We start from the raw sequence: 25,871 nt of genomic DNA, 5'->3' as shown, positions 1-25,871 counted from the left end.
ATTTATACTCTGATACTCTGATACAACAAACGACAATCTATTTGATATCATCTGAAGAGTAATCTTACCAAGATAGAGCTTTCTTGAATAAATATTGGCTGAGATATGTCGTTTTAAAAGCATGGTGAAATTTACCAAACAAAAACTTAAAATCAAAATAACTCGAAAACGAAAACTGCTAGGTACCAGTAACTTTTATCAAAGTCAACATATTTTTTCGCATACAACTAAAAGGTGTAATAAAAACTATAGCATTCCATTTAAAATAACGAAGTTGAGGTCTACTTCCGGGGGACTGGAAGTGGCCACCATCTTGAAAATACTTTAAATCGGAAGATCGATATGAACATCCCATATAAGCTAAATGTCAGAAACGTTGATGCAATGGAACAGAAATAAAACGGGTGTTGCTGACTTTTTGGCGGACACTGTGTATCAGAGATATTTTTATGCTGTAAAAGGGTTTGAAAACTGCTGTAGTATAACTTTCCTTTATTGAACACGATGACTACATAGTCTTTCGAAAATTTAAGTGGCATTGGAACGTCGTTGTTGGTAATAAAAGAATGACTTTTCTGGCTGATTGTCAAATTTTGTTTTAGTTTGTGTTTAATTTTTGTGTCCATCACTTTCTTAACAGCTTTTCTGTTGTTCCGTAAGCGTTTCGTGCAAGTCTCTTCTGGCACTTTGTTTGACTTTGCGTTTATTACACAGCTCGTATTAAGTTATATTTATTAGTTATCAGTTAGTTACGGACAATTAACAAAAAAGTTATATTTATGAATATGATTGTTTATAACGTTTTCAGTCGTTTATATACCATTATTGTTAGAATTTCGCGCCGCCATTACATGATCTACAGGACGAACCCTTTCCAAAAAGGTATCACACACTTTAATCGGACCATTAACAAAAGAGTTATACTTATGGATATGATTTTGCTTTTCAAAGAACCGCCTGGCCACGCACGTTTGGAAACAGGTTCGTGTTTTGTTGCACTTTTCTAATTACCGATATGATTTAGCGACGACCAAAATTCACTTTTGTGTAGAAGACAGTATACGCATTCTGATTTCTTAATCATTCCTCATATTGTTTCCTAATCATTCATATTATGTTAATTAGTTTTCAATTTTTGGGACTCTAAAGTTAGAGAATTTTTTTAAATATTTTATTGTTTTTCGCGGAATTAAGGTGTTCCCGCCAAAAATCTGTGCCGCCAAAACTATGTAAGGCTCTACTCTAGAAGATCTTCCTAATGAGCTATTAATCATTAAAATCGATACACAAACAAAACTTTTTTTGATGGATGGAATTTATGGGTAACTTCACACGGGTCGCAACGAGTTCGATCCCCGATTTGCCGGTTTTTCACCGTCACATCAAAGAAATGATACGATACGGAGTTGAATCGTATTTGGACGGGTTGTGTTGCACGTTCAATCCTCTTTAGTACGTAGCGCCTAGTGCTGGTACGAGCTCGTTTTTCTCTCGTCACTCGACGTTGTGTTGTGCAAATGGAGCGGAGTAAAGAAGAAACTATAAATTTTATCGATACTTGAAATCGTTTGGGATCCGAAATATCCGAACCATTTCAATAAATTTCAGAAACAAGATGCGTGAGAAAAAATTGCAACACAAATGGATAGGACCGATGATGAATGCAAAAAGAAAATGGACTACCATTTAGCAGCCCTCAGGATGGAGAAAATGAAAATCTGTTTTCTTGCTTTGATATTTGAAATAAGAATTGAACACTGGCATAAGAATCGCCAGTAGCCAGATATCGTTGGATTAAAGCCAGCCTTTCTTGAGCAGGAATTGCCTTCCAAAGTGTGGTATCCCATTTCGCAGTTTTATGGTCAATGGGTGACAATAAAAACTCAAAATCAGTGGTGTGCTTCCTAGTAAAAGTTTTGTACAATCCGCTTACAGATTGAAAATTCAAGTCTTCAAGTAAATTTGATGCACGATACTGCTCCCTGCTTGCGTATAACTTAGTCCTCCACAAACGTCGTGCTTTTCGCTTTTTTTTTTAAAGTGAGGTGAATAAAAATATAAGAATATTTTGGTGAATAAAATATATATATATTTTCTCCGTTTTCAACATGTTTAAAAATTTTATGATAATTTTTAGTAATGTTTTTTTTCACTTATGAACATCATTAATTTTTGACTTTTTGACTGAAGATGAGGTGATACCTCGAAACTAGTATCGAAGCATATTAATAAACAGCAAGTTAAAGGTTATTTTTGATTTTCATTAATTACATACACCTTGCAACATGGATAATTACAACTTTAAAAATATAAGCGGCTGCTGCTCTTTCCTGCGGCATACTGATTAAGATGTCTACTAATTGTTGACTTATTTGGGTTGTTAGAATATAAGGAACATTTAAAAGTAGAGTGCGAAAGGAAAATCCCATTAAAAAAAATGAAATACTTAAGAATAGAAAAGCCCATAAATTTTTTATACATTCTAGATTATAATTCTAGATTGAAAGATTTATGGAAGCAGACGTATTAAAATAATTTTATAATGTTTTGAGAAAAACTATTCATGTTAATACCTTCAGAGATACATTTGACGCGTTAGGAGAGTTGTAACTAATAATGTTGAATTTTTCTTATTAATTTTTAAATGGTAGCATTTTATGAATAAATTGGAAAATGTTGATGAAGATAAATTATTTAAGATATAGCCTATTATAAATCCAATAATAACAGCTTTTCAAAAATACGTTGTTTCTGTTGGATTATTGATGAGTCCACGATCCACTGGCGAGGCCGCTTAGAGTTTAAGCAATGTATTCAAAATAAACGGCACAAATACATTATTAATTCACTACTAATAAAAAGACATACACCGCAAAATACATGCTGAAGCCATTAGTAATGTATTGTTCAAACCTTATTATGGTGTTGGAAGAACACCATAATAATTATTGTGACATTGTTTATACATCAGTAAAAGTTCCAGAAAATCTTATAAAAGAAAATACATACAGTAAGACCGCCTTTCGCGCGGTAGATGCGTTCCTGGAGATAGGAACGCTAAACGAAATAGCGTTATATGAGGTCATTTTAACACATAGTAAATAGGGAAACAGGAATATGCGACGAAAAATAAACAAAATTTACTTTAATTTTAAATTGTAATACTAGTAATTTGCATTGTATATAATGTTTTAACACAAACATTTGCACAAATATGTATGTATGAAGTTTATATTTCTGATTAAGGTCCTGGCTCTTCTGATATTGTTGATTTTTTGGCGAAGAAATCGTCTAGAGTCATTTGTCGCTTTCTTTTTCTTTCATTAAGCAAATGTTGGTAGCAGGCGATCGCATCCAAAACTCCTCTTCTGGCTTTTGCACTTCTGTCAAAATTTGGGTCATTCGCAACAATTTGATCTACTATTTTATTTATTATTTTCAAACTTTATTTAAGAACATCTGTAGTAATTTCTTTTGGTTCATCGTCTTCTTAACCACTGTTTTCGCCTTCTTCAATTGCTTTCTCTGCCGGTTCCTGAGGGTCGTCCTTAGTAAGTACTTCACCAGAAACCTGCAGTAGTTCCTCAATATCCTACTCATCTACATCTCCTAGTCCTGCTGTTTCGACTAGATTGACAATTTGACCAACAATAGGCTCTTCTCGTTCATAATCCTGGGATACCTCCGGCCATATCTTCTGCCACACTCATTCATGCACTTCTTAGTTAATTCTTGCCCAGTGACCTCTAAATCCTATGACATCCAGGATGTTATATTTTTTCCAAAATTGCAAAATTGTTTCTTTATTTCCACCTTTTGTTTTATCAATAAGTCGTTGAAATGTACGACGAAGATAATGTGCCTTAAAATTTGCAATAACTCCCTGGTCCATTGGCTGAATTAACGACGTAATGTTGGGTGGTAGTAAAACTATTTCCACTGGAACGCAAGTGTTTAAGACCTATAGGTTGATGGGATGACTTGGTGCGTTATCCAGCAGTAATACAGCTTTTGGTTCAAAATTATTTAGTTCACAGTAACGTTTTATAGATAAAAAGAAGATCGAAATAAATTGATCGAAATATTAGTATAAAATAAAGTAGTTTCTTTTTATAAAAAGATCGTCTCCCGAATAATTATTTTAATTTCTTTTATTTATATTTTTATTGATGGACAAAAATGTGTGGTAAACCAATTTTGAAAAATGTCTCTTATGATTCAAGATTTCTTATTGAATTCCCAAATGATGGGTAGACTAGATTTTAGAACTCCTTTCATGGCCCTTGGGGTTTTGGCATTATACACAAGTAGAGGTTTTAATTTTAAGAAGGGTGGAAGTTTTGTAGTTTTGGGTGTGCCATAGCACGAAATATTGAATCTATTTTTATGTCAATAAAACTTGTGAGATAAACGAAAATAGGTTTTTTACCCAAATATCTAAGCGACCACATAGAAGGATACCATAAGTAGTCCACATACACTGCAATTATAAATACGAAGAAGTTTAATTCATGTATAGTATTCCACCATCTGTCGCGATCTTATTCTACCTAAATAGAAACAAACACTGTATAAGGATGAGTATCTGGAATAACATATTATCTCCCTTATAATACCTACATAATAAAAAAAAATCTTATTGGTTTGTTAGGCGATTTGATTGCTCAACAAGCCTAAAAAGCAAGTAACAAGCCAAGTTAATTTTGTAACTAAAATGACCCTGTTCGTGATTGGTTGATTTTTACACAATCGATTTTTCTTTATTCTTGACAACGTTTTGAACTTGCAGTTTAGGCTACTGACTTATATGTGTTATATGTGACTTATATGTCTTTTGTTTTTTAAACCATTTTGCGTACAATGAGATTAGATTAAGATATGGGTTCTTTTTAGATATGGGGATCACTGTATAGTTTGATGATTCTATCTAGGTTTGATAGAAGATATTAATTGAGAGAGAACTAGTTAGTCACAATGACGTTGCTTCTAATTTCATGTTTGTCAACATACAACACAGTTTTAGTGAATAAGAATAATAATACATTGTTCTTCTGCACGCATCCGATAATTTATACGGCAGAATGCATATAAATGATAGTCTCAAAAAAGAGCAAAAGTGAATATTGCAAAAAGAATCGGAACCAAAATAGACCCTTTTGGTACACTCTTCGGAGATTACCCACAAAACAACCCCGAAAGAACTTAACAACCGTACATCCCATTCTAATATAACTCAATGATGATAGCAACAAATCATGATTTAATATATCAAAAATCTTGGTGAACCAAGACTTGAATTAAGGTTATTGACTTTCTCTCATCAAGAGTCCTAAAGACGTCATAAATTATACTATCTACCAATAAATATTTGAACATCCAATATCTGCTGTCCGAATTGCCAAAATCTGGGCTCCAAATATCCGTCACGCTCTCTGCTGTTTAATATGGTGTAATAAACTACATTCGCCTTACTCGCATGCAGTGTGCCACGAAGTGCAGAGTAATCTAATTTCGAGAAAGGTGTAATCGTCGGGTATCACAAAAGTCGCCAATACTTACCCAAAATCGGCAGTGGCCTATGTTATTCAGAAGGAGAAGATGAGTTATGATTGCCCAAATATTAATCGAGTCGGTAGACCCACAAAACTGGAAGATAGAAATCGGTGAGTACTGTCTAATTCAAAAGCACCGTACCCAACTAATGGACCACACACATCAGGAGTTTCAACAAGCATCGGGGAATGACGTTTCGATGAATACCATATGTACAGAAGCACATCTGTTTGCTTTAATAGTCGTGCTACCACCCACAAGCCTTTGATCACTAAGTCTGACCGAGCTGCTTGGTTAATGCTTTGTATTAACCGCGTCGATAGTGGACTGTAGATTAGTGGAAACATGTTCTCTGGAGCGACGCAGAGAACGCTTCCTTCCCGAACGCATTGTGCCAACAGTAAAGTTCGACGGTGGTGGAATTATGGTCTGGGGTGTTTCTCCATAGTATGCTCAACGCCGATGAATACTTCAGAATTTTAGATAACAATCTACTTCTTACGTTATGTGGGAAACCTACGTTAATAAACCCATATTACTTTCAGGGCGACATACTAACTGTCATGTTGCTAGGTTTGCTGGGTTGTCATCGATTGATACACTAACAACGAGGTTGCCCGTTAACGGGATTATCGAGAACCTCGGTGCAACATCCGTGGTTATGAGTAAAGTTTATATCTCTTTTCTATAAGATGTGTCCAAATACTTATATTCGACTGTATAATCATTTAAGTAACTATATAATCGTTTAACAATCATTCTTTTCAGCAACTTGAACTACGCTATGAGTATGTTAATATATAGCAAATCTTTAAGAACTTTTATAATAACCGCACGGGAACTGTGTAAAGTAGTGATTCACTTCAATAACGGAAAAAGTTTATTTGTCTTTCCGTGTCGAATCTATTGGTGAGGGTTTTCTGAGCAATACTCAGAATTTAACGTGGAATCCATAAATGCAACAAAAAATGGGGGTTCCTATTTAAGAATGTCAACTTAGGCATGGTATCTCAAGTTTGGGATACCCTATACATTTCAATTTTATCTCAAAAAATGCGCATTAAAAAATATAACATAGATGTCCAAACCTTTTTTCTGGAAGAATGTCCCTCGAATTTTTATCCAATTGATTCCATACTTTATGTACACAGGTACACACAGCCACTTTTTCGAAGACAGCTGAATATCGACATAGGGTGTGCAACATGAAATATACTCAGAATTTGACGTAGAATCCATAAATGCAACAAAAAATGAGGGTTCCTATTTAAAAATGTTAATTTAGGCATGGCATGTCAATTTTGCGACATTCTATACATTTCAATTTTATCTCAAAAAATGCGCGTTAAAAAATATAACATAGATGTTCAAGCCTTTTCTCCGGAAGAATATCCCCCGATTTTTTATCGAATTGATTCCAAAATTTATGTACAGTCAGAAAAAAAAAGAGATGCGTCGACGTTTTTTCGTATAGGCCGTCCAAATTACACAAAATCCCATATACAGTATGTAAAATGAACCCCGAAAATGTAATTTGGACGGCCTATACGAACGAAAGTCGACGCATCTCTTTTTTTTCTGACTGTACACAGTGTATAAGTTTTATATGATAGTATAAGATGTGATATATTAGTTTTCATCAGAGGGAGAATTTTTAGCTGGGACAGCATCAAACGTTATATAAGCCTTAATATTCCAGGTTATGCAAGGTGGTGAATTTTTCTTCACAACCTGAATAGTTACGGTGGAATATAGAGGAGAATGGTGTCAAATAGAACTGATAGTGTTTCATGTAAAATAATTAATGTTCTCGTCAACGACTTCTCAATTCATGGCATACAAATCATTATAAACATGATTAGAGACGATACCTAGCACAGCATAAAGTTCCTCCGACTAATGGTTATTTTTGTTTGTACCAATTTCGTAGCAATAATCTGTCTTAATGGAAGCCTCACATTAATAATTAATAATCATACAGAACCAAAGAGCGCTTAAACGTCATCATGAAACACAATCTCTCTTAATGGATAAGTTTGCAATGATGTTTCGTGAGGAGTGCGCAACTTTAAGCTGGTGAAGTTTCTCTTCACGTCTTATGTTTCTAAACAGTCGAAATACATTCTGTTAATACTAATAGATATTCACATTTTATACATATATTGTTGGTATGTTTTGTATATTTCGAGTCATTATATTATTAATGAATTCACATCAATAATTTACGAAAATATACAATAATGTTTTAAAATGTGATAAAAATATCGTTAAAAGTCCACCCATTTTAAAAATATTTCCTATTAGAGAAATATATATATTATTCATTTTATTTGCAACTTCACAATTTTTGTTATAAATGAATTTATTGAAACCATTTTTTTTTTGATTTTTTGCCGTTATGCTGTTATCCAAGGGATATATACAGGTAAAATAACAAAAAGGCCTCGTTGTATGTATCTTTTAAAAGATAAAACGGAAGGGGGACCTGTTTGTTTTGAATACAACAACGAAGTAGAAAATGAAATATCAGACAAAAGCAATAATATGAAGGTTTTGTGAGTTTATTTGATTTCGTCTATCTCGGCTGAAATGTTTAAATGGGATGTTTTTTTTAGGTTTTCATTACAAAAAGGCTTTAATTCAAGTTTTTTTACTCAGATGGTATGTAAACAAAAAGTCTAATACGATTTATCTACATCTCATTATTTGTTGGTTTATCGAGAGCCTTTGAATCGAACTTGTGGAATTCATTAATTAAAACGAAAAAGATTTCCACGTGGATCCTTAACTTGAAATTAATAATTATATTAACGAAGTTACGCGTCCGTTCCTTTGTTAATTACCGTACCGTTTTATCTGGTTACTTGTTGACGTCAGAGGTTTCGAAATGTAACGCGGTCTATCACCTAAATGTTTATGCCCCAGGAATAGGGACCGAATAGCTTGGAATTATGCAATATGTCGTAATTAAGCATACACGGTCGACTGTGTAAATATTATATTTAACCGCTCTACATATATATACAGATTTCCCCCACTAAGCGTGTACGGTATATTTGTGATTAACTTTTAAGTTTATTACCATTTCTGCTTTAATTTATTGTGTTGCGAACCAAGATATAAAATTCTTTTTTCATTCATAAAAATATATTGTTTGGATTACAAATTAATCTTAATTCTAAATGGTATTTAAAGGTTTATAGTTATAGTTTTATAGATAAGAGAAAATGTGCTGTTATCTGATAGATTACATACATGCCGCCACATAATTTTCAGTTTATAGGAATATCGTAAACGTATCAGTAGCGAATTTGAAAAAGTTATAAAATCAAAGTTATTATTCACCGTTTCTAAATATTTACTTGAATTATCCCTGTATGTAACAATTTGGCTGTTATTATTACAAGGTCGATAAATATTTTCATTAAATCCTAAAACAACAACATAAAACATTAAGCATAAAAAATCTTGTGAAAAAATTAACTAACATAAGAAGCATTCTAAAATTAAATCATAATTTATTCTGTGATTATTTGTAAAATATGTTTGAGGTATCATTTCGCTTTAAAATTTTTTCTATTAGTCATACATCGTTCAACGCCAATTTTTATTACATTAGCTATATATTCCAGCTTTTAAAGTTTAAAAGCCCGAACGAATGATTCACAATTTGTTTGGGTAGGTTAGTTTCAAAAATAGCACGTTTCAAAAGTTTGGCAATAAAAGCACGAATATTAGAGTATTTGTTCAATTTCAAAACATGTAAAAAACATTCTTTATTATATTAGAAAGGAGAGTAATTATTTGTAATAAACATGGTTCCATAGTTTAACAGTCTGATTACGGTTAAACAAATAACAAGATACAAAATTGGACGTAAAACAATAGTGGTGCACTTTTACAGAATAAGTACTGGTAATTATTTACGATATAGTAAGGTAAGTAATAAAAAGCACTATCATTCATGTGTGTGGTACAAGTATTTGTTTTTATCGCCCTAAATTAATGTTATAATTAAAACAGGATTTATGGTTAGGTTTTAATGTTTCAGAGAACACGACCTCCATTGTAAAAAAAAAACAAATATACAACACGGTAAGAATTCTCTGCTATACAACTGACGCAACGGCATTTTAAGAGGTAGTTTATACCATCGAAAGATGGACATGCAGCCTGTTTACGACTGTTCTAAAACCGTTTGGCACGAAACGCGGTTGTTTACGCCGTTGGGATAGTAAAATTTGCACGAATTGCTAGTAAAGACGTAGTAGACACGATCTCGTCAATTTTCCAACGTAAACTTAGGTGAAATTACAACTTGACCTGCATTAACAATGATTACGTTACACCATATCATTTATTATTGGAAAATATAAAAAGCAGTTGTCATTTATTTATCAAGTCGTAAAATCTAATGCTGTTGTCTTCGGAGTGAAGACTGTTAATGGGATTTCGGAAATCCCACCAGTAAATCTAGGGCCGAGAACGGAACTGACCTGGATCAAAGGCAATCACGGTGCACGCCTTCATAAAAGTGAAATAATTGGATTTTGCTCGGCCAGTCCGACAGAGTAGCTCGTAGCTTGTAGATTGCGTGACTGTAAAGGGCGAACGTTTTAGGTTGAAAGGGGCTATTTCGGATGCATCGCGGTGTTCAAGACGTATCGTCGCCCATAAATAGTTTATGGTTGATATTCAGGGCACAAATACCAAGGATACGGAAGTATATTGATTAAGTTTGTGTTTAAGTGCCGACGCAGAAACCTCATTGCATCTCCCAAGATAGAGACCTTTATAAAGTTTAGGTCCCTTCTACATGTAGGTAACTTAATTAAACTGAGAAATATTGTTTCGAATTGTTACGACAAATTGAAATTTATTTGAAAAAGTTTTACAATCATGTCGAAAGAATTTCCTCAATAAAAAAATAACTTTGTTTTTCATGTTTATAATTTTAGTAAGCACGTCGTTTCCGTTTGAACGTCGTAAAATCGTGACAAACGCGTTTCCATTTCCCCTTTGAATTTATGATTTTTAACACATGCCGCTCGTGTCCGGGAAAAATCTTTGCAGACATTAGCATTTTTTCACCCAAGGGTACGCTAATGTTGGCGAACGACGTCAGTCTGGAAAGTTGTTTCGGGCCGAAGAGCACCCGGTTGGTATCCGATATAAGCTGTAACAGCAAATTCCCAGTGAGTTGCTTCGAAAGCGGAGATTAAAATTTGCAAATACGTTCAAGCAATTTATTTTTGTCGACCTCATAAATATTTACGCGGCTTTAATGCATCTCTAACCAAAACCTTTCAACATCACGGCTGATTTTTCATTCTTTTTCTACAATCGATAATAACAAGAACTAGACAACATAAACAAAATAAAAATTATTTTTAGGTAAAAGATGAAGCGTAAAATATTGCTGATTACAGTGAAATTTCCCTAACTCGAAGTTCTATATCTCGAATTATCCTCTAAGGCCCACTTTTACCATCCTCCTGATAAACTATCTAGAGGATAAAATTTGAAAAAATGATGAAAATATATTTATTAAATCATGGGCAGAAAGACCCTGGTCGTAGCCCTATTCTCACCCCTTCACTTTTTTATTTTTTTGTATATACATATAGATATTTTTATTGTTATTCTTATTTTTTTTTATGTAGTGGGTACAGAATAAAATTTGTTTTTCTTCTTCTATATTTATTAAAAAATATTTAAAATCAGTGCAACTAGTTTCGGGAGTAACTTCTCCCTTCTTCAGGCACGACTGAAATGTACAAATTATTTGTTAGTATTAAAATTAACTAGATAATAGGATGTTAATAGTTACCGTCAAATTACGAGATAGTAGTCGGAGAGTAGAATTCAATTAACATCTCAAACGATCCACGAGAAAAAGTATAGAAAATACGACACATTGAACAACCTCTAAAGTTTAAATTCCATAAATTCCAAATTATTAACAAAGTTAAAAGCCTGAGGGCAAGATATAACAAAAAATGGAAGCATAGAAAAAGTTAACTTACTAATATAAAATTCTGAAAATGTTGAAAAACCAAAAAATTATTGAGAGTCCATCTGGTGCGTAAGAACACCTATTGAGGACTGATGAGGACGTTCAAACTTTTTTGGCTTTTCTTTAACGATGAAAATCATGTTTTAAGATTTAATTCTTAAATTTTTTGTTATATCTTGCCCATCAGGCTTTTAATTTTGTTAATAATTTGGAATTTATGGAATTTAAACATTAGAGGTTGTTCAATGTGTCGTATTTTCTATACTTTTTCTCGTGGATCGTTTGAGATGTTAATTGAATTCTACTCTCCGACTACTATCTCGTAATTTGACGGTAACTATTAACATCCTATTATCTAGTTAATTGTAATACTAACAAATAATTTGTACATTTCAGTCGTGCCAGAAGAAGGGAGATGTTACTCCCGAAACTAGTCGCACTGATTTTAAATATTTTTTAATAAATATATTTTCATCGTTTTTTCAAATTTTTTCTTTCGACAATTACGATGAACCTCGAATCAAAGATCGCAAGATTATCTAGAGGATAGTTGCCATGGTTACGGCGGTTTTAAGCGCTCTCATTGGCTAAGAGCTGGATTTATCTATCGGATAAATTTAACTAAAAGATGGTAGTAATGGACCTAAGTCGAATAATTTTCGTAAGCTCAAGCGTTTGACTAGGTTTCAAATGTGTTTTTATCTCTCTAAGTCGAATTTCCCTAACTCGAATTTCTCTGTAACTCGAACTGAACTACTATGGAATTTCTTCAACTTTTTCTCCTAGAAGTCGAATTTACCAAAGAATCAAATATTCGAATCCGCTCTGTAAGTAATTTTAAATACAGAATCAAACCACATAGACTCTGGCTCAGAAACTACTCTTGAACGAAAACAAACCTAATGTTCTTATTGTTTCAGAATCAGATGAGGGTGATGATAATCTTGAAAATGGAATACTTATCGCTGTGCCTACATTTGATGAAGCTTTTTCCTCTCTTAGAAAGCTTGAAACCTTTGTATTATCAAGAGAGAATGTTCCAGATAATATTCATACCTCTTTACATTTAATAGAAGATTTTTTCGACAAAGAGCGGTTGTCCACTTTAAGCCAAAAGAAAATTACGGATTACTTTAAAAAACCTGATTAATTTTCTACTTACAATAGTATTAAGGTTTCTCTTTTAAATATACGTATTACAAAAGTACATTTTTAATTTTTTTCTTTAGAGCTGAAATTCTACTAATTTTTCTCTAACTCGAATTCTCCATAACTCGAAGTTTTCTTCCGCTCCCTCAGTGATTCGAGTTAGGGGAATTTCACTGTATATATCAAAACTGTTTCCACTTGGGCTTTGAATTGTATTTAATTATATTAACTTAAATACGTACTAAAGAATCTATGCCATTTCGAAAAACCTTTGTATTGTATGTTGCTGTTTACAAAACATTTCAAAATTCGACTTAACTATAAGCTTAGATTTACGCCAAGAAGTTGTTGCAATCCGATAACTATTATTAATTTTGTTAATTTGGTAGTTAATTATGGAGTTCTAAGTTAATTTATTTGTTCATTAATGAAAGTTATTTTCGGCATTTGTTTTATGTCACGAAACCACTTTTATTGTGGACTTTGCCAACAGGGGTGCGAGAAATACCTGGGGATTTCGGCCAGGTGGCGGCTGCCGCGCTCGACTTTTGCCATAACGCAGGAGGTGGTCTTTGACATGGTTAATGAGATCCGCTTTAACATGCATGTATAATGAACTTTATGTATTTAGGAGAACATAGTTCAATCTGTGCAGTTCATTAGTAAACGTATCCGATTTCGAGGTATTGTTTAAGCATCTTACGAGGGAAGCCGTACTAGAGACTTATGGTGAAGACCTTGCGGCTGTTGTCGGTTTGCTAGCAAATTTAGTTGGAGCTCCTCTCTCTCGAGTGTTAAGGGAGCACCGAATAGGGCAGCCGTCTAAAGTATGAGTTTCTTAGGAATTCCGAAACTGAAAAGACGGCTTGTTGGAGGTGTGTCTAATCGCTGGATTTTCAACGTGCGCTTGTAGCTGACAAATATAATTCTCTTTGCGAGGACGAAAAAGATCGCAAAGAAAAAATTCTAGAAATACGTATTCCGGGATTTCCAGATTCTCTCTATTGTACTAATTCATCTCATAATTTTATTGATACTCTGCCTCTTTGTTGTTGTAATAATGAGTTTGATTTAGTTATTAACTATTTTTATTTAATACAGTAATACCCCGAAGTTACGTAATAGGTTGAACCGGGTAGGATTACGTAAGTCGAAAATTACGTAAGTCGAGTATCTGGATAGGTTGAAGCAAAATTTATGTACAACAAAAGGTGAACCGGAAACATATTCTAAATCAAATTTATTTATGCATTCTAATAACAGTGTGAAACAAACCAGAAAAAAATTAATATTTTATTTATGTTTTGTAGACTAATTTACTTAGATTTAGTCATTTAAATTGGACGGTTCTATAAAACTGGTGATAGTAGTTTGGCGACATAAATTCTTTTTCTTCTCACGTAGGATTTCTTAATAGCAGACAATTGATTGTTCTATTTTTCTCTTTACTGTCATAATGCGTTTTTCATTATTATCTGTTTCTTCTAAAACCTTTATACTATTGTGTGCAATTAAGCCCTTTTGTTAATTTTGCGATGGTTAGGGTATTTTCCGGTTGTGTTGGTTCAACATCACTTTCTTCACCGTCATTTTGTTTTTGCATTTCAATCAGATCTTACACAGTAAGCTCCTCATCATGCGACTCCAAGAGCACAATGTAAAGCTAAAGTAACAATATTTAGTACTACTTCGGGTATATTCCGGAATATTCGAAAAAGTCCGGGCAAAGTTTTCCAAACCCCCTTCAGTGTATTAAAGGAAACTTCGTCCCACGATTCTTTTATTTATTATTTCTTTTTTCTTAACGTATAAGTTGTCGTGATTCATAGATTCATTTAAACGTCTAAATGATCGTCGAGTATAATAAGCTTTAAATCTTTTTATAACACCTTGATAAATAGATTGAAGTAAACTAGTCGTATTTGGGGGCAAAAACATTACTTTGACGCGAGGATCATAGTTCATAAGGTTGGCTGCCGAGTGTCCAGGTGCGTTATCAATAATTAATAGAAGTATCATATTAAATGCGATGTTTTTAGAGGAACAGTACCGTTCAACTTCCGGGACAAAGTGATTCCGAAACCAGTCTTCAAATAAAGAGGCAGTAACCCAAGCTTTTTGGTTTGACTTCCAAATTACTGGTAATCCTGATTTGTATTTATTTTTTAGGGCTCTGGGGTTTTCAGATCGATACACCAACAATGGTTTCAATTTACAATCGCTAGCAGTGTTTCTACGGAGCATAAGCATTAATCGACCTTTTGCTGCTTTAAATCCTGGAAACACCTTTTCATCACGTGCAATAAAAGTTCTTCGCGACATTTTCTTCCAGAAAAGGCCCGTTTCGTCTACATTGAATATAGTCTGTGAACTGTAACAGCCTTCTTGTATTATATTCTTTAATTTGCCAGGAAAAGTAGATGCAGCGACTTTATCTGCACTTGCTGCTTCTCCACCCTGCGCAATATTGAGCCAGTCGCATCTTTTTTTAAAACGACAAAACCAACCATTGCTGGCTAAAAATGTTTCATCATTTGCTTCGTCACCATCTTGTGTCTTTAGTTTTTCAAAAATCTGTTTGGCTCGATTAGTATTGATTAGTTGATTAGAAAATCTGTTAGTATTTTGGTCAACTGGAGAATTCTTGACTTTTACTTGGTTTTCGTACCATACTTTAAGTAAAGATTCCATTTCCGCTAACAAACCATGCCGTTTACGAATTATATTAGAAGTTAAAGGCTGAGCATTTTTAACTGCGTCGAGAATTTTACATTTGTCTTTTATTATTGTATACACAGTAGTATAGCATAAATTATATTTGTTTACTAATTCACATGTTTTCAGGCCTTGTTCAAAATTTTTCAAAATCTCATGCTTTATTTCTGATGTCAAGGTTTTGCTTTCTTTATGGAAAATTCAAAAAAACGAATTCTTTCCTTCTCTTTAACATAATAACTAATATAATAGAAAATAAATTAATTTTTCAACGTATCCAGTATGTATATCATAATAAAATTCTTACGTTATTCTCAAACACTTAAAATCACGTTTTATAATAGGTATGTATTGACTGATTAATCAACTTTCTACGCACAACTCGCATAAACTGAAGGAGCTAGAAAATTTTATGATTCAATCCTCTATTGAGCGAAGCAGGGGAATACCCGACAAATTCGTAGTTACGTATCTTCGAATTAACGAAAGTCAGGGTATTACTGTATTTGGGTATTTGACTTTATTCAGACAAAAAGTGATATACCATTGATCCTTATGCACCAGTTATGCACCACGGGAATGAGTCTCACCATGGCATAAGAATACAAGGTATAACCGTACGCAGAGAGCGACCTAAGGTCCCTTTTGCTGTCTGCATGAGTTATCATATTCTTCGCCTATCTATGACCTGGAAGTTTTTTCCAGCGCAAAGCTACCTTTCAGTCCTCCCATGTGCTACTTACGTATTTTAAGTGTCTTTTTTGTAGTCCACAGCCGGGGACCGATGAAGGGCGACCTCGTTGCCTTAGGTTGGGGGTTGAAGCAATTATTACTATTATCCCAACTATTCGAAAAAAGGCAAACCTGCAAAAAACTCAGTAACCAGCCTCAATAGTGGATCAGAAATAGTAGAGACAGATTAAAAATTATCTGAATAAGAGGCATTCAGAAGGCAATGTCTGAGAAAAATCTGAAACCACTAGACTGGGAGGAAAGATGAGGATGGAAGCTAGCCTTTCACAAGCTATCTTCTTTACAAACAAGTTCAAGAGTGACTCAATCAGGGCAAAGTTGACAAGGTATACTTAGTACAAAATTATTAACTAGATAATGAACTTATTGATATTTGCTAATTGTCGCGTTCGGTGTTGATGTTCTTATGACGATAAATTTCTATAGCGTCCTATGTTAATAGTGTCTGTTCCTGGGAAGTACTTCGGTCTTATTTTTTTATTTTATTTTTTATGCATAGCACAATTGTATAACACCTAGTAAATACATACTAATTAGTTACTTAATTTTAAACACCAAATTAAACTAGATAATGTTTTGCAGCTTTTCCCAGTGGTCCAATCTGCTTTACCCATAATTGATAAATATTGTCATATTATTACCGTTTTAAGACCAAAACACAAAAACGCGCACACTGATAACGCGGAACACACGTTTAGGGTATTATTGTTTTTGTTATAATTCCGCACTATTGCTCGCGTTTGAATCGACTACGGCACTAGGTCACTACATCGAACGGCTTCATCCTCTGAAGGCGACGCAGGACATCCTAGTTGTCGAAAAGCTGGATGGCCTTGACAACGGGGCCACCCAGCCAGTACCAGGGTGCATTCACTATGCACCTTAGTGCTTTGTTCTGGAATCTTTGAATCAAACTTACATTTGTCTTGCAGGTACAACCCCACAGTTGGATTCCGTATGTACATTTTGGTTTTAATATTTGCTTGTATATTAGCAACTCGTTACTTAGTGATAGCGTTGATTTTCTGCCAATAAGCTATAAATAGGTGTTTAAATTTGATATCAAGTTCCTCACGTTTTTGTTTGATGTGAGCTTTCCATTTGAGTTTGGCATCCAGCGTCATACCAAGATATTTTGCGGTATCGGCGTAAAGGACTGCATTGCCATTTATGTGTACTGGGACATAGTTTACTTTCTTATAAGTAAAGTTTATGTATGTTGATTTATTTGTATTTAGTTTTATTAGCCATCGTTTGGTCCAGTTTTCTATTGAATTTAAGGCCAATCGTAACTTATTTGCTGCAACTACTTCATTTTTTGCAACAGCCAAGATCGTTGTGTCATCTGCGAATGTAGCTGTTACAGTTTCTGGTACCTGAGGAAGGTTGAATGTGTAGAGAAAATACAGTGTTGGGCCAAGCACAGTTCCTCGAGGAACTCCGGCTCGTATTTCATGTAGTGGTCAATAAGCGTTTTCGTATTTTACTCTAAAATATCGATCAGAAAGATACGATATTAATAGTTGACTGTACATTGATGGTAGTATTTGGCCTAGTTTATAATTTAAACCATCTAACCACAGTTTGCCGAAAGCTTGTGCAACATCCAGACATACGGCGGAGCGGACTTTATTTTCTTCCATTGCTATTTCGATAGTATCCGTTATTCTATGCACTTGGTCTATTGTTGCATGTTTATTCCGAAACCCAAATTGATGTGTTGGTATTAGGGCTTTTTCTTCTATGACTGCTATGACAGGTTTTGTCTTTTTAATAGTAATTTTTCAAGCAGTTTTGATAGTAAGGGTAATAATGAGATTGGCCTATATGATGTAACATCTATGGGGGGTTTACCCGGTTTTGGTATCATTATTATTTCAGCAACTTTCCATATGCTTGGAAAATATTTCTGTTTAAAAGCAGCATTAATTACGTGTAATAGTTTTGTAATCGTCCGTTTGGGTAGATGTTTCTCCATTAATTAGGTCATAGCCTACTGACTTCTTTATATTTAGTTTTTGTATTTCATAATACAGTTCTTTCATTCTTATATATGGTATATTACTCTGCTGATCACTTTGAATTACGCTAGGGACACTATTTAGCATAGTTGTTGGACTGTCTGATGTAAAAGGTTCTTTCAGATGTTCAGCACACAAATTAACTTTTTCTTGATTGCTCTTAGCCCAATTTCCATTATTATTTCGAATTGGAGGTGTATGTGTTTTGGAACTTTAAGCTTTCTTGTTGCCTTCTACAGAAAATAATCAGTACTGGCATCGTCAGTAAGGTCTTTTAAGTAATTTTGAATATCTTTGTGGCTATCTGTTAATGCTCTTAATTCGGTTGTTATTTTATTTAATTTAGTTTTATCACTAGGAATTCTATTGGTTTGCCATTTCTTTCTTGCTTTCCGTTTTTCTGCAATTTTGACTCTAATGAATTTAGGATAAATATTAGCTTTAGGTTTTGGTGTTAAAATTAGTGTTGATGCCTAGGCTGCGTTTTGTATGTCTTTTAAGAACTATTCTACTTCATTGCATTAAGATGAATTTTATCTAATGTTTGTTGAAATAGATTCCAATTAGTGAGTTTATTAGTTAGTGATAAAAAGGGTTCTTTTTACATACTTTGTTATTTAGAGTAATAATTACTGGTGAGTGAGTCCAGTCCTAACTCTTCTTCTATGTTTACGAAGTTAAGCGATATATTTTTCGTAATAAGAAAGATTTTTTGGTCTAATTGAAACTTTTTTAATGATTGCGTTCCGTCAAGGAGAAAGTTTGTTCTTCACTTTACAGCAATACGTTCTTCGATGTATTCTTCTGCAGTACCCCTTTTATATGTCGTTCTTTATTCTTAAAACTTCTTCTGCGCATAGTCAGTTCATCTTCTCCGTTGGACGGTGGTGTAATGAAGGTTGTGGGTAGTTGTTCATATACACTGTGTTTTAATTGTCCTTTTTGATTTCTCTATGGTGAGCTTAATCATTGGCTATTGGTTGTTGGAACGATTTAAGAAATATTTAAGCCTTTGCTTGCCGTATTATCAAGTGACAAATAACTTTGGTTTGTAATGAAGGTGGCGGTGATAATGGCAATTCTAGAATGTAAACCTGGTAAATTCTCGGGTATGAGTTTAGCTCACATCTACCACGGCATTTTTTACCGATATTAATTCTATATTAATTTCACGAAGTGAAATTGCCTGTTTCTGTAAAGGGTGGCAACACTTTCGCGATATTTTTTGCTAGCTGGTATTTAAATGAGTTAATTGCGCTGATAGTGGGACTGGCGTATGATTTTTGGTTAACTATAAATTCGTGGTATTGTTGAAGACCGTGGGATGCTTCTTATCTTCCTAGATGTGTACGCACAGTGATATCACCTTTTTGTGCAGACAGAATAATTATTTCAGTTCTCACTTTCTCATACTGCATACACCTTAAGTTGTCTATTTGGACATTGGTCACTTTGCTCCGTTAATATTCGTGCAGTAGTCTTAACGGATCTCATCCGCTTTTTTAATAAAATCTTCCTTTGGCGCTTGGTGTTTAATTTTTTTGTCACTGGAGCACTCGAATGGTTCACGCTGGAAGTGCAGTAACGTAAAAGAGATATCAACAGAAAAAAGGCAAGCACCACAAACTGTTAAGCATTACCGTACGACATAAATACTTGTAAACTATATTAATCATTGTAAAGAGGATGATTACAGAAACTATACAAGTTATTCATGATAAGAATAACATTAACAGTGAGAAACGTATGGAGCTCATCCGAACCTGGACGATATTACTGCAGAAATAGACAAAGCAAAAAGTATTAAGTTCTTAGAGCAGACACTTGCTAGGTTCATTGGAATTCAGTTTCCGTACAGGATTTTTTAATTTCCTGTGTAGTTAAGCAGCAGATAAGTGCATTGTCCTTTACTGTAGTTAAGAAGTTAAGAATTAAGAAATTTGAGAATGTGAAAAGCTGTATTTACGCAGTCCGCAACTAATTGTTTTTTTTTATTCTTCGATGGACTCCCTAACTAACTCTATTATTAACATCGCTAGTGTTTAATTATAATTATTAATTAATTATTAATCATATTAATATGTAATTACATTATTAATTATATAATAATTATTATATTATTGCAATCCCTATTACTTCCTTAAAGAAAGAAATAGCGGAAAAAAAATATAGTTTATTCTTATACAATAGTTATTAGAAACACGTCATAAGCTTGTTTGAATCAACTCATTATGTAGTTATAAAGTAATAAATGTTTTAGTTAAATTTATAATTAAGTTTATATTATGGATTTTTATTAAAAGAAAAGTTATGCGCATTTCCTGATAACGCCCCTCTGTTTATTGGCTCGTCATGAGATAAAAGGGCCGTTAGGTGCCGGTTTTGGATCAATATTCCAGGCGCAGGGTTCCCGTTTTCGGTTCACTCCTGCACACCTCTGCTCTCCTGGTTTGGAATGATTGGTAATCATCAATACGCGATTGGTTATCGCCAATAGCCCTTCGCACCTTCGATATCAATTCATCATCCTTACCTATACCTCAATATTTCCCACATTTTATTTCAACCAAAAAAATAAATAAATAAAAGATGAAACAAAAAAAATAATAATAATAAAAATATATTTTTAACCACACTTTTATCTAGAAATTTTAATTAAGTTATTTGGTGGAGGAGCCGTGTAACTTAAAACATATCTTTACACCTTTCCTATATATTAAATTCGTTAAGTTAAAGTGTTAGATAATCATTCAAATCTTCGTAATGTAACGACGTGGTCTTCACATATGTATATTGCCTTTGATACATGACACGATGACTATGTACGGGTGCTGGAGGTTTTGCAATTTCAGCTTTCAGCCGTAACTAGTGTGTGTGTGTGTGCGCGCGCGCGCATTATAATCAACATGAAACGGAGTATTGTTTCAGGTCGGAGCGCTGAAGCGATTTTTGTGCAGGACCCTCGCATTGTAGTCGGCACGAATCCGTAATTCTACCCATTGTGAGTTGTGCTCGCATTGTAATTTCACGTATTAGATTTTCCCCTAAAATTCCGGCTAGTTCCGAGGCCCTATAACAAAATTAGTTTTCATCCACGCGTATGGAAGACTGTCCGTCTAGTTTGGTTTAATATGAATTTCACATCCAATTATAATCCCTACATGCATATATTATATTATATTATATCTAAATTAAATTAAATATTACAACAAAATTAAAAATATATATCCTTTAAATAAACTTTTTTAATAATAACACAAATTGATTTGATTTCTTTGAAGAAATTACTCAAATTAAGTTCTCTTGATACCTCGTTTCGAAAGTAAGATGAGGGGATACTTGAAAGGGAGAAAAAGTCTACAGAAAGAGAGTAGAATAAACCCTAACGTAATGAGGTCGAGTTTTACTACCAAAGCGAAAAGTTCGATCTCTTTTTACTTTGATAAACACTGATAGGGTAATAAATGGATGTTGATGACGGAGAGTAAGTGGGAATAATTGGATATGTTCCTGCAGGTACTGATGTTAAAAAAATCAATGCATTCTATCGATCGAACTTGGCATTCGTTCAAATTACTCTTCTGAAAAGAAAAAAAATAATAAAAGCCATACAAAGGGTGAGTTGAGCTCGTCGAAATCAATTCGCTATGTAAATTTCAATTGGACCTTTTCGAATGCTTTAGATGGCCCGGAAGTATATTACCCACAAGGTTTGTTAGATGGTTACAATTTCGTTATCTTTTTTAACATTAAGAATGTATTTAAACAAATTGATTTGTCATATTAATTTATCTACTTGTCACAGTTAATTAATATAGCATGCTGGGCTATATTTGAATTGTCAGATAATTGTTAGATTAATTGACAGTGGGAATATATAATCCAGATATTATATCAGGTATTAAATTATTATTATCATTATAGCACCATAAGTTTGATAATGTTTCCATCCAACAAAAAATTTGTTTGAAGTATTTCCCAGTATATTTCACGCTTTAATTATCCCTGAGGGCGATAGTCGTTTACCCTCGGAACAGAAATTAAAATTTGCTCGGATTGAAATTTTTGCTGGGAAAACTGGCGTTTGGTTAAAGAGGAAGTTACGGGTCAACTTCCTAACGAAATAAACCTAACAAACTTCCTCTGTCGGATAACTTAGAAATTTCTTTTTATAAAAAAATAAGAAGCCGTATTAAAAATTAATAAGACTATCGAGCTTCGTAACTGGGAAGTCGACAAGTCGAAATCTAATAACGTACAAAATTCTCCATCCTTTCCTCGGATAATCTTTTTGATAAGTTGCTTGAGGAAAACAATGTCTTCATTGACTGTTGATAACCAATCTTCAAGGTGGAAAGAGTGTCTACCGAACGAAGATGGGTTATAATTTTGAAATGAATCGATCACTGCACCCGGCGACGGTCTTTTAATTACTTTCAAGAGTTTACGTCGTTCCAGATAATCGAGTAAATTTATTGGGCGCGCGAACTTCAGGGGATCGTATATTGGAAATAAATGGAAACCGTTAAGGTCCAGTAATGGCAATAATTCCTCTGTTGGTAGTTATATTAAAGTTTTTTAATTAGAACTTTTATTAAGAAACAAGCTGTGAACTATACGGATTTTTAACCAGTAATTGTATTTATATAGAGTTTAATAAGACACTCTGAAATATTTGCAAACTTCGTAGTTAATTTGTATTTCTCGGTGACAACGATAGCACCAGCTGCAGGAATGTGTTCACTCTGTGTGACCAACTTTATAGCGACACGTATAGCGGTTAGGCATAATTTTTATGCATTCAGCATCCTAGTGCTACGCTAGCAATGCATAGCAATCCGTTCGTAGAAGAATCGTGAAATATACCGGTGAGATATCACACTGAAATATAGCAGACCATTCACGATAACAATTTTTTAAAAAAAAGTACTTTTAAATTATAAAAAATTTTAGTCGTATTTAATTTGTGCATGAATCAGAATAGTGGATCAATAATGTTATTACTAGAATTCCAAATCTCCTGTAAGCCGTTTTCTATGTGCATTGATTGAAAACAGAAATTAGTTGGAATTCAGAGTAGTTAACTCACATCGTTATCTACGACAAATATTGGTCTACATTATGCATCCTTGACGACTTTTCGTGGAAACTTGATATAACGGATTGAATAGATTACATCCTGCGAATGTAGAGGTTGATTACAGAAGTGAGTTTTAATGAAAAGTAAATAGTAAACGATGAATTTAAACGATTATTTACCATGTAATTCACAAATAAAATATATATGATGACTTTCATGTGAGTACTTTCATCTGTACTTAACCTTCCAGTACACGCGCTTATACATTACACGTGGCGTATTGTGAGTCAGCAATTGCCAATAAAAACGATCGCCGGGCAAAAGATGACGTTGGTTAAAAGTTATTAACTTTTTACATGCCAACGTTGCCTTTTTAGGAACATCGCATTTGTAATCTTTTGTATAAAACTGACTTCGTATTAAAGGTACCTAATTATTTAGATGTAAAGTAGAAGCATTTTAGGTGTTTGTTTCAATTTACATTTTTTCCATTTTTTTTTTTTTTATCAAGACTGAGTGAAGACGTCCATTTTTGTGTAACACCCCCTGACTGCAGAAAATAGAGCCGTTAAGGTCAATCGATTAGAAAGACCGTGTTTCAAAAAGTCGATAATCTAAATTAAATTAGACGGATTAGTACCGTTTTCACGTTCGAAAATTGTTTAGTTTTTGCAATAATTAATGTAAAAGTTTAAAATTCCCCACCCCCGACTCCAGATGACGTTTTAAGTAAGAAGAAAGAAATCACAGACGTTCTATGTTTTGTAGTTAGTTACTGTTTTCTTCTAGCGCATCAGATTCGTAGCATTGTCTCTCTCCAGGAATTTTATTGATTTTATACGCTCCAATCGTACGCTCAGGTCTGAGTGACGTACTTTGGAGTTCGCGCCCTGTAGTTTCAAACTTTATTATTCTTTTTTGGAAAAACTAAGCCTCAGAATCAAAAATTAAAAAATATAGAGTCAATCAATTTTAAAAAATTGTCGAATAAGGCAATAAAAAAAAAACTTAACGGCCCTATTGTTATAAATTTTAGAATTACTAGTATACTACCTCCAAAATTTGACTATTGTTTTGTGGTAATATATCATTAACCAAAAAAGTGTCCTCTCATTTCGCCAAAGTGCTAAAAAGCTAAATAGGGGTGTGTACGATTATAAGTCAGATGATACAGTGCCGTGTATAAAGTGGAACGACAGTTCAGTTGTCACAATTGCAAGCCATTATTTCACGGTTACATTTAATTAACTAACTAGGCGTGTAAAATCAGAAAAGAATAAGCTAAGCTGAAAGTTGGTTTAACTGAGCGGAAAAAAAAGTTGGGTCGTCTGTACCGGTACCAACGACTATCAGATTTGATGGTATAAATTACATACCTGTTATTGCCATTCATGGACCATGTGTTGTTTTACAGAAGAATACCAGATTATACTGTACAAAATGCAAAAACGACTCCATAAAGGTTATTGATTTGAACAATACCATTCAAAAAGCTAGATTCTATTTATTTTAACATCGATAGCAATGTTACTATTGTATATTCAGATATAAGATTCAAATATAAATAATAACAAAAATAAGTTTGTGTTCTTGTGCTGTTACTGCTCTTATATAAACAAAACCTAGTTATATTACAATATTATAGGCAACAAAGGAGGTCAAGTACCTTTTTTGGGAACACTATATTTTGAAAATTGCATCTACTGCATAAAATTTAGCACTATATTCTGTTAATGATAGTCGCAAAACATTTTTGTAATATGAACAACTTGTATTAAGTACAACACCATAAGGCCTTTAAGAAGTTAAACTTAATTCTATTATCCGAATTTTAATATTTACTTTTTTATATTAAATAAACCTTAACCTAGTTGCATCAAAAGCTCAGATTTTGCGGAAACTAAAATTAGAGCTGTCGCTAGCACTAGGTCTAGAACTAGAAACACTTGGATTTAGCACTCTTAAGAGACACGCGACTGAACCAAAAACTTTCTAATTCTAGGTCTACTTCAGACGATTATACAGGGTGTTTCTAAATAAATATCGGGGTTTTAACGCTTTGTGGTATTTATTACATGAAATTTAAACTCATAATTAATAGATGAAATAAAAGAGCAACTCAAACAGTTCTGTTTGTAGGTCGCCATGCGCTAGAACGCTTCTGCGTATGCGCTAAAAAGCGGTAGTAGCAAAAATGGAGTAGAATAGAAAGCTTTTTGTGTGCTGCAGTTTGCAAAGACCGAATCTGTAGTTACTGTGCAACGTGCGTTATTACGTGCGGATTAAGTTCAGATGTGATCCCCCAAGTGATGATAATATTCGTAGATAGTATTGTCAGTTTGAAAATGCCGGCTGCCTTTGTAAAGAGACGAGTACGGGACGAACAACAAAATGTTGTTGATCGTCCGCAACGCAAAACAAACAAAATCCCCTTAACAACGTCCAAACCTCCTTACTATTTGCCCCACAACCACCAATCTTCTATTAAAAAAAAGCACGTTCATTCATTCATTAGTAAGATTTCGCAGTGATTTATAATAATCCCAAGAGGAATGTAGCCCATTCTTTTTAAATGCCTTATATA

General features: G+C 33.7%; 2 protein-coding genes across 2 annotated transcripts in view; both read right to left on the bottom strand.

Annotated features, from left to right (window-relative positions):
* LOC111414277 (uncharacterized) overlaps positions 1-25,871 on the bottom strand; it is a 347,116-nt gene that overhangs the window by 264,864 nt on the left and 56,381 nt on the right. The gene's annotated exons all lie outside the window — the stretch shown is intronic.
* LOC139432607 (tigger transposable element-derived protein 1-like) lies at positions 3,722-15,040 on the bottom strand. Its single transcript, XM_071201291.1, has 3 exons — positions 14,482-15,040; positions 8,916-8,984; positions 3,722-3,939 (listed from the first exon to the last, which is right to left on the bottom strand). Exons 1-3 carry the CDS (start codon positions 15,038-15,040, stop codon positions 3,722-3,724), a joined length of 846 nt encoding a protein of 281 aa, XP_071057392.1.

Source organism: Onthophagus taurus, chromosome 1, assembly GCF_036711975.1.
Source record: "Onthophagus taurus isolate NC chromosome 1, IU_Otau_3.0, whole genome shotgun sequence".
Taxonomy (NCBI): domain Eukaryota; kingdom Metazoa; phylum Arthropoda; class Insecta; order Coleoptera; family Scarabaeidae; genus Onthophagus; species Onthophagus taurus.
Note: the sequence above shows the minus strand (reverse complement) of the source record. Positions and strands in the feature narration are given on the sequence as shown.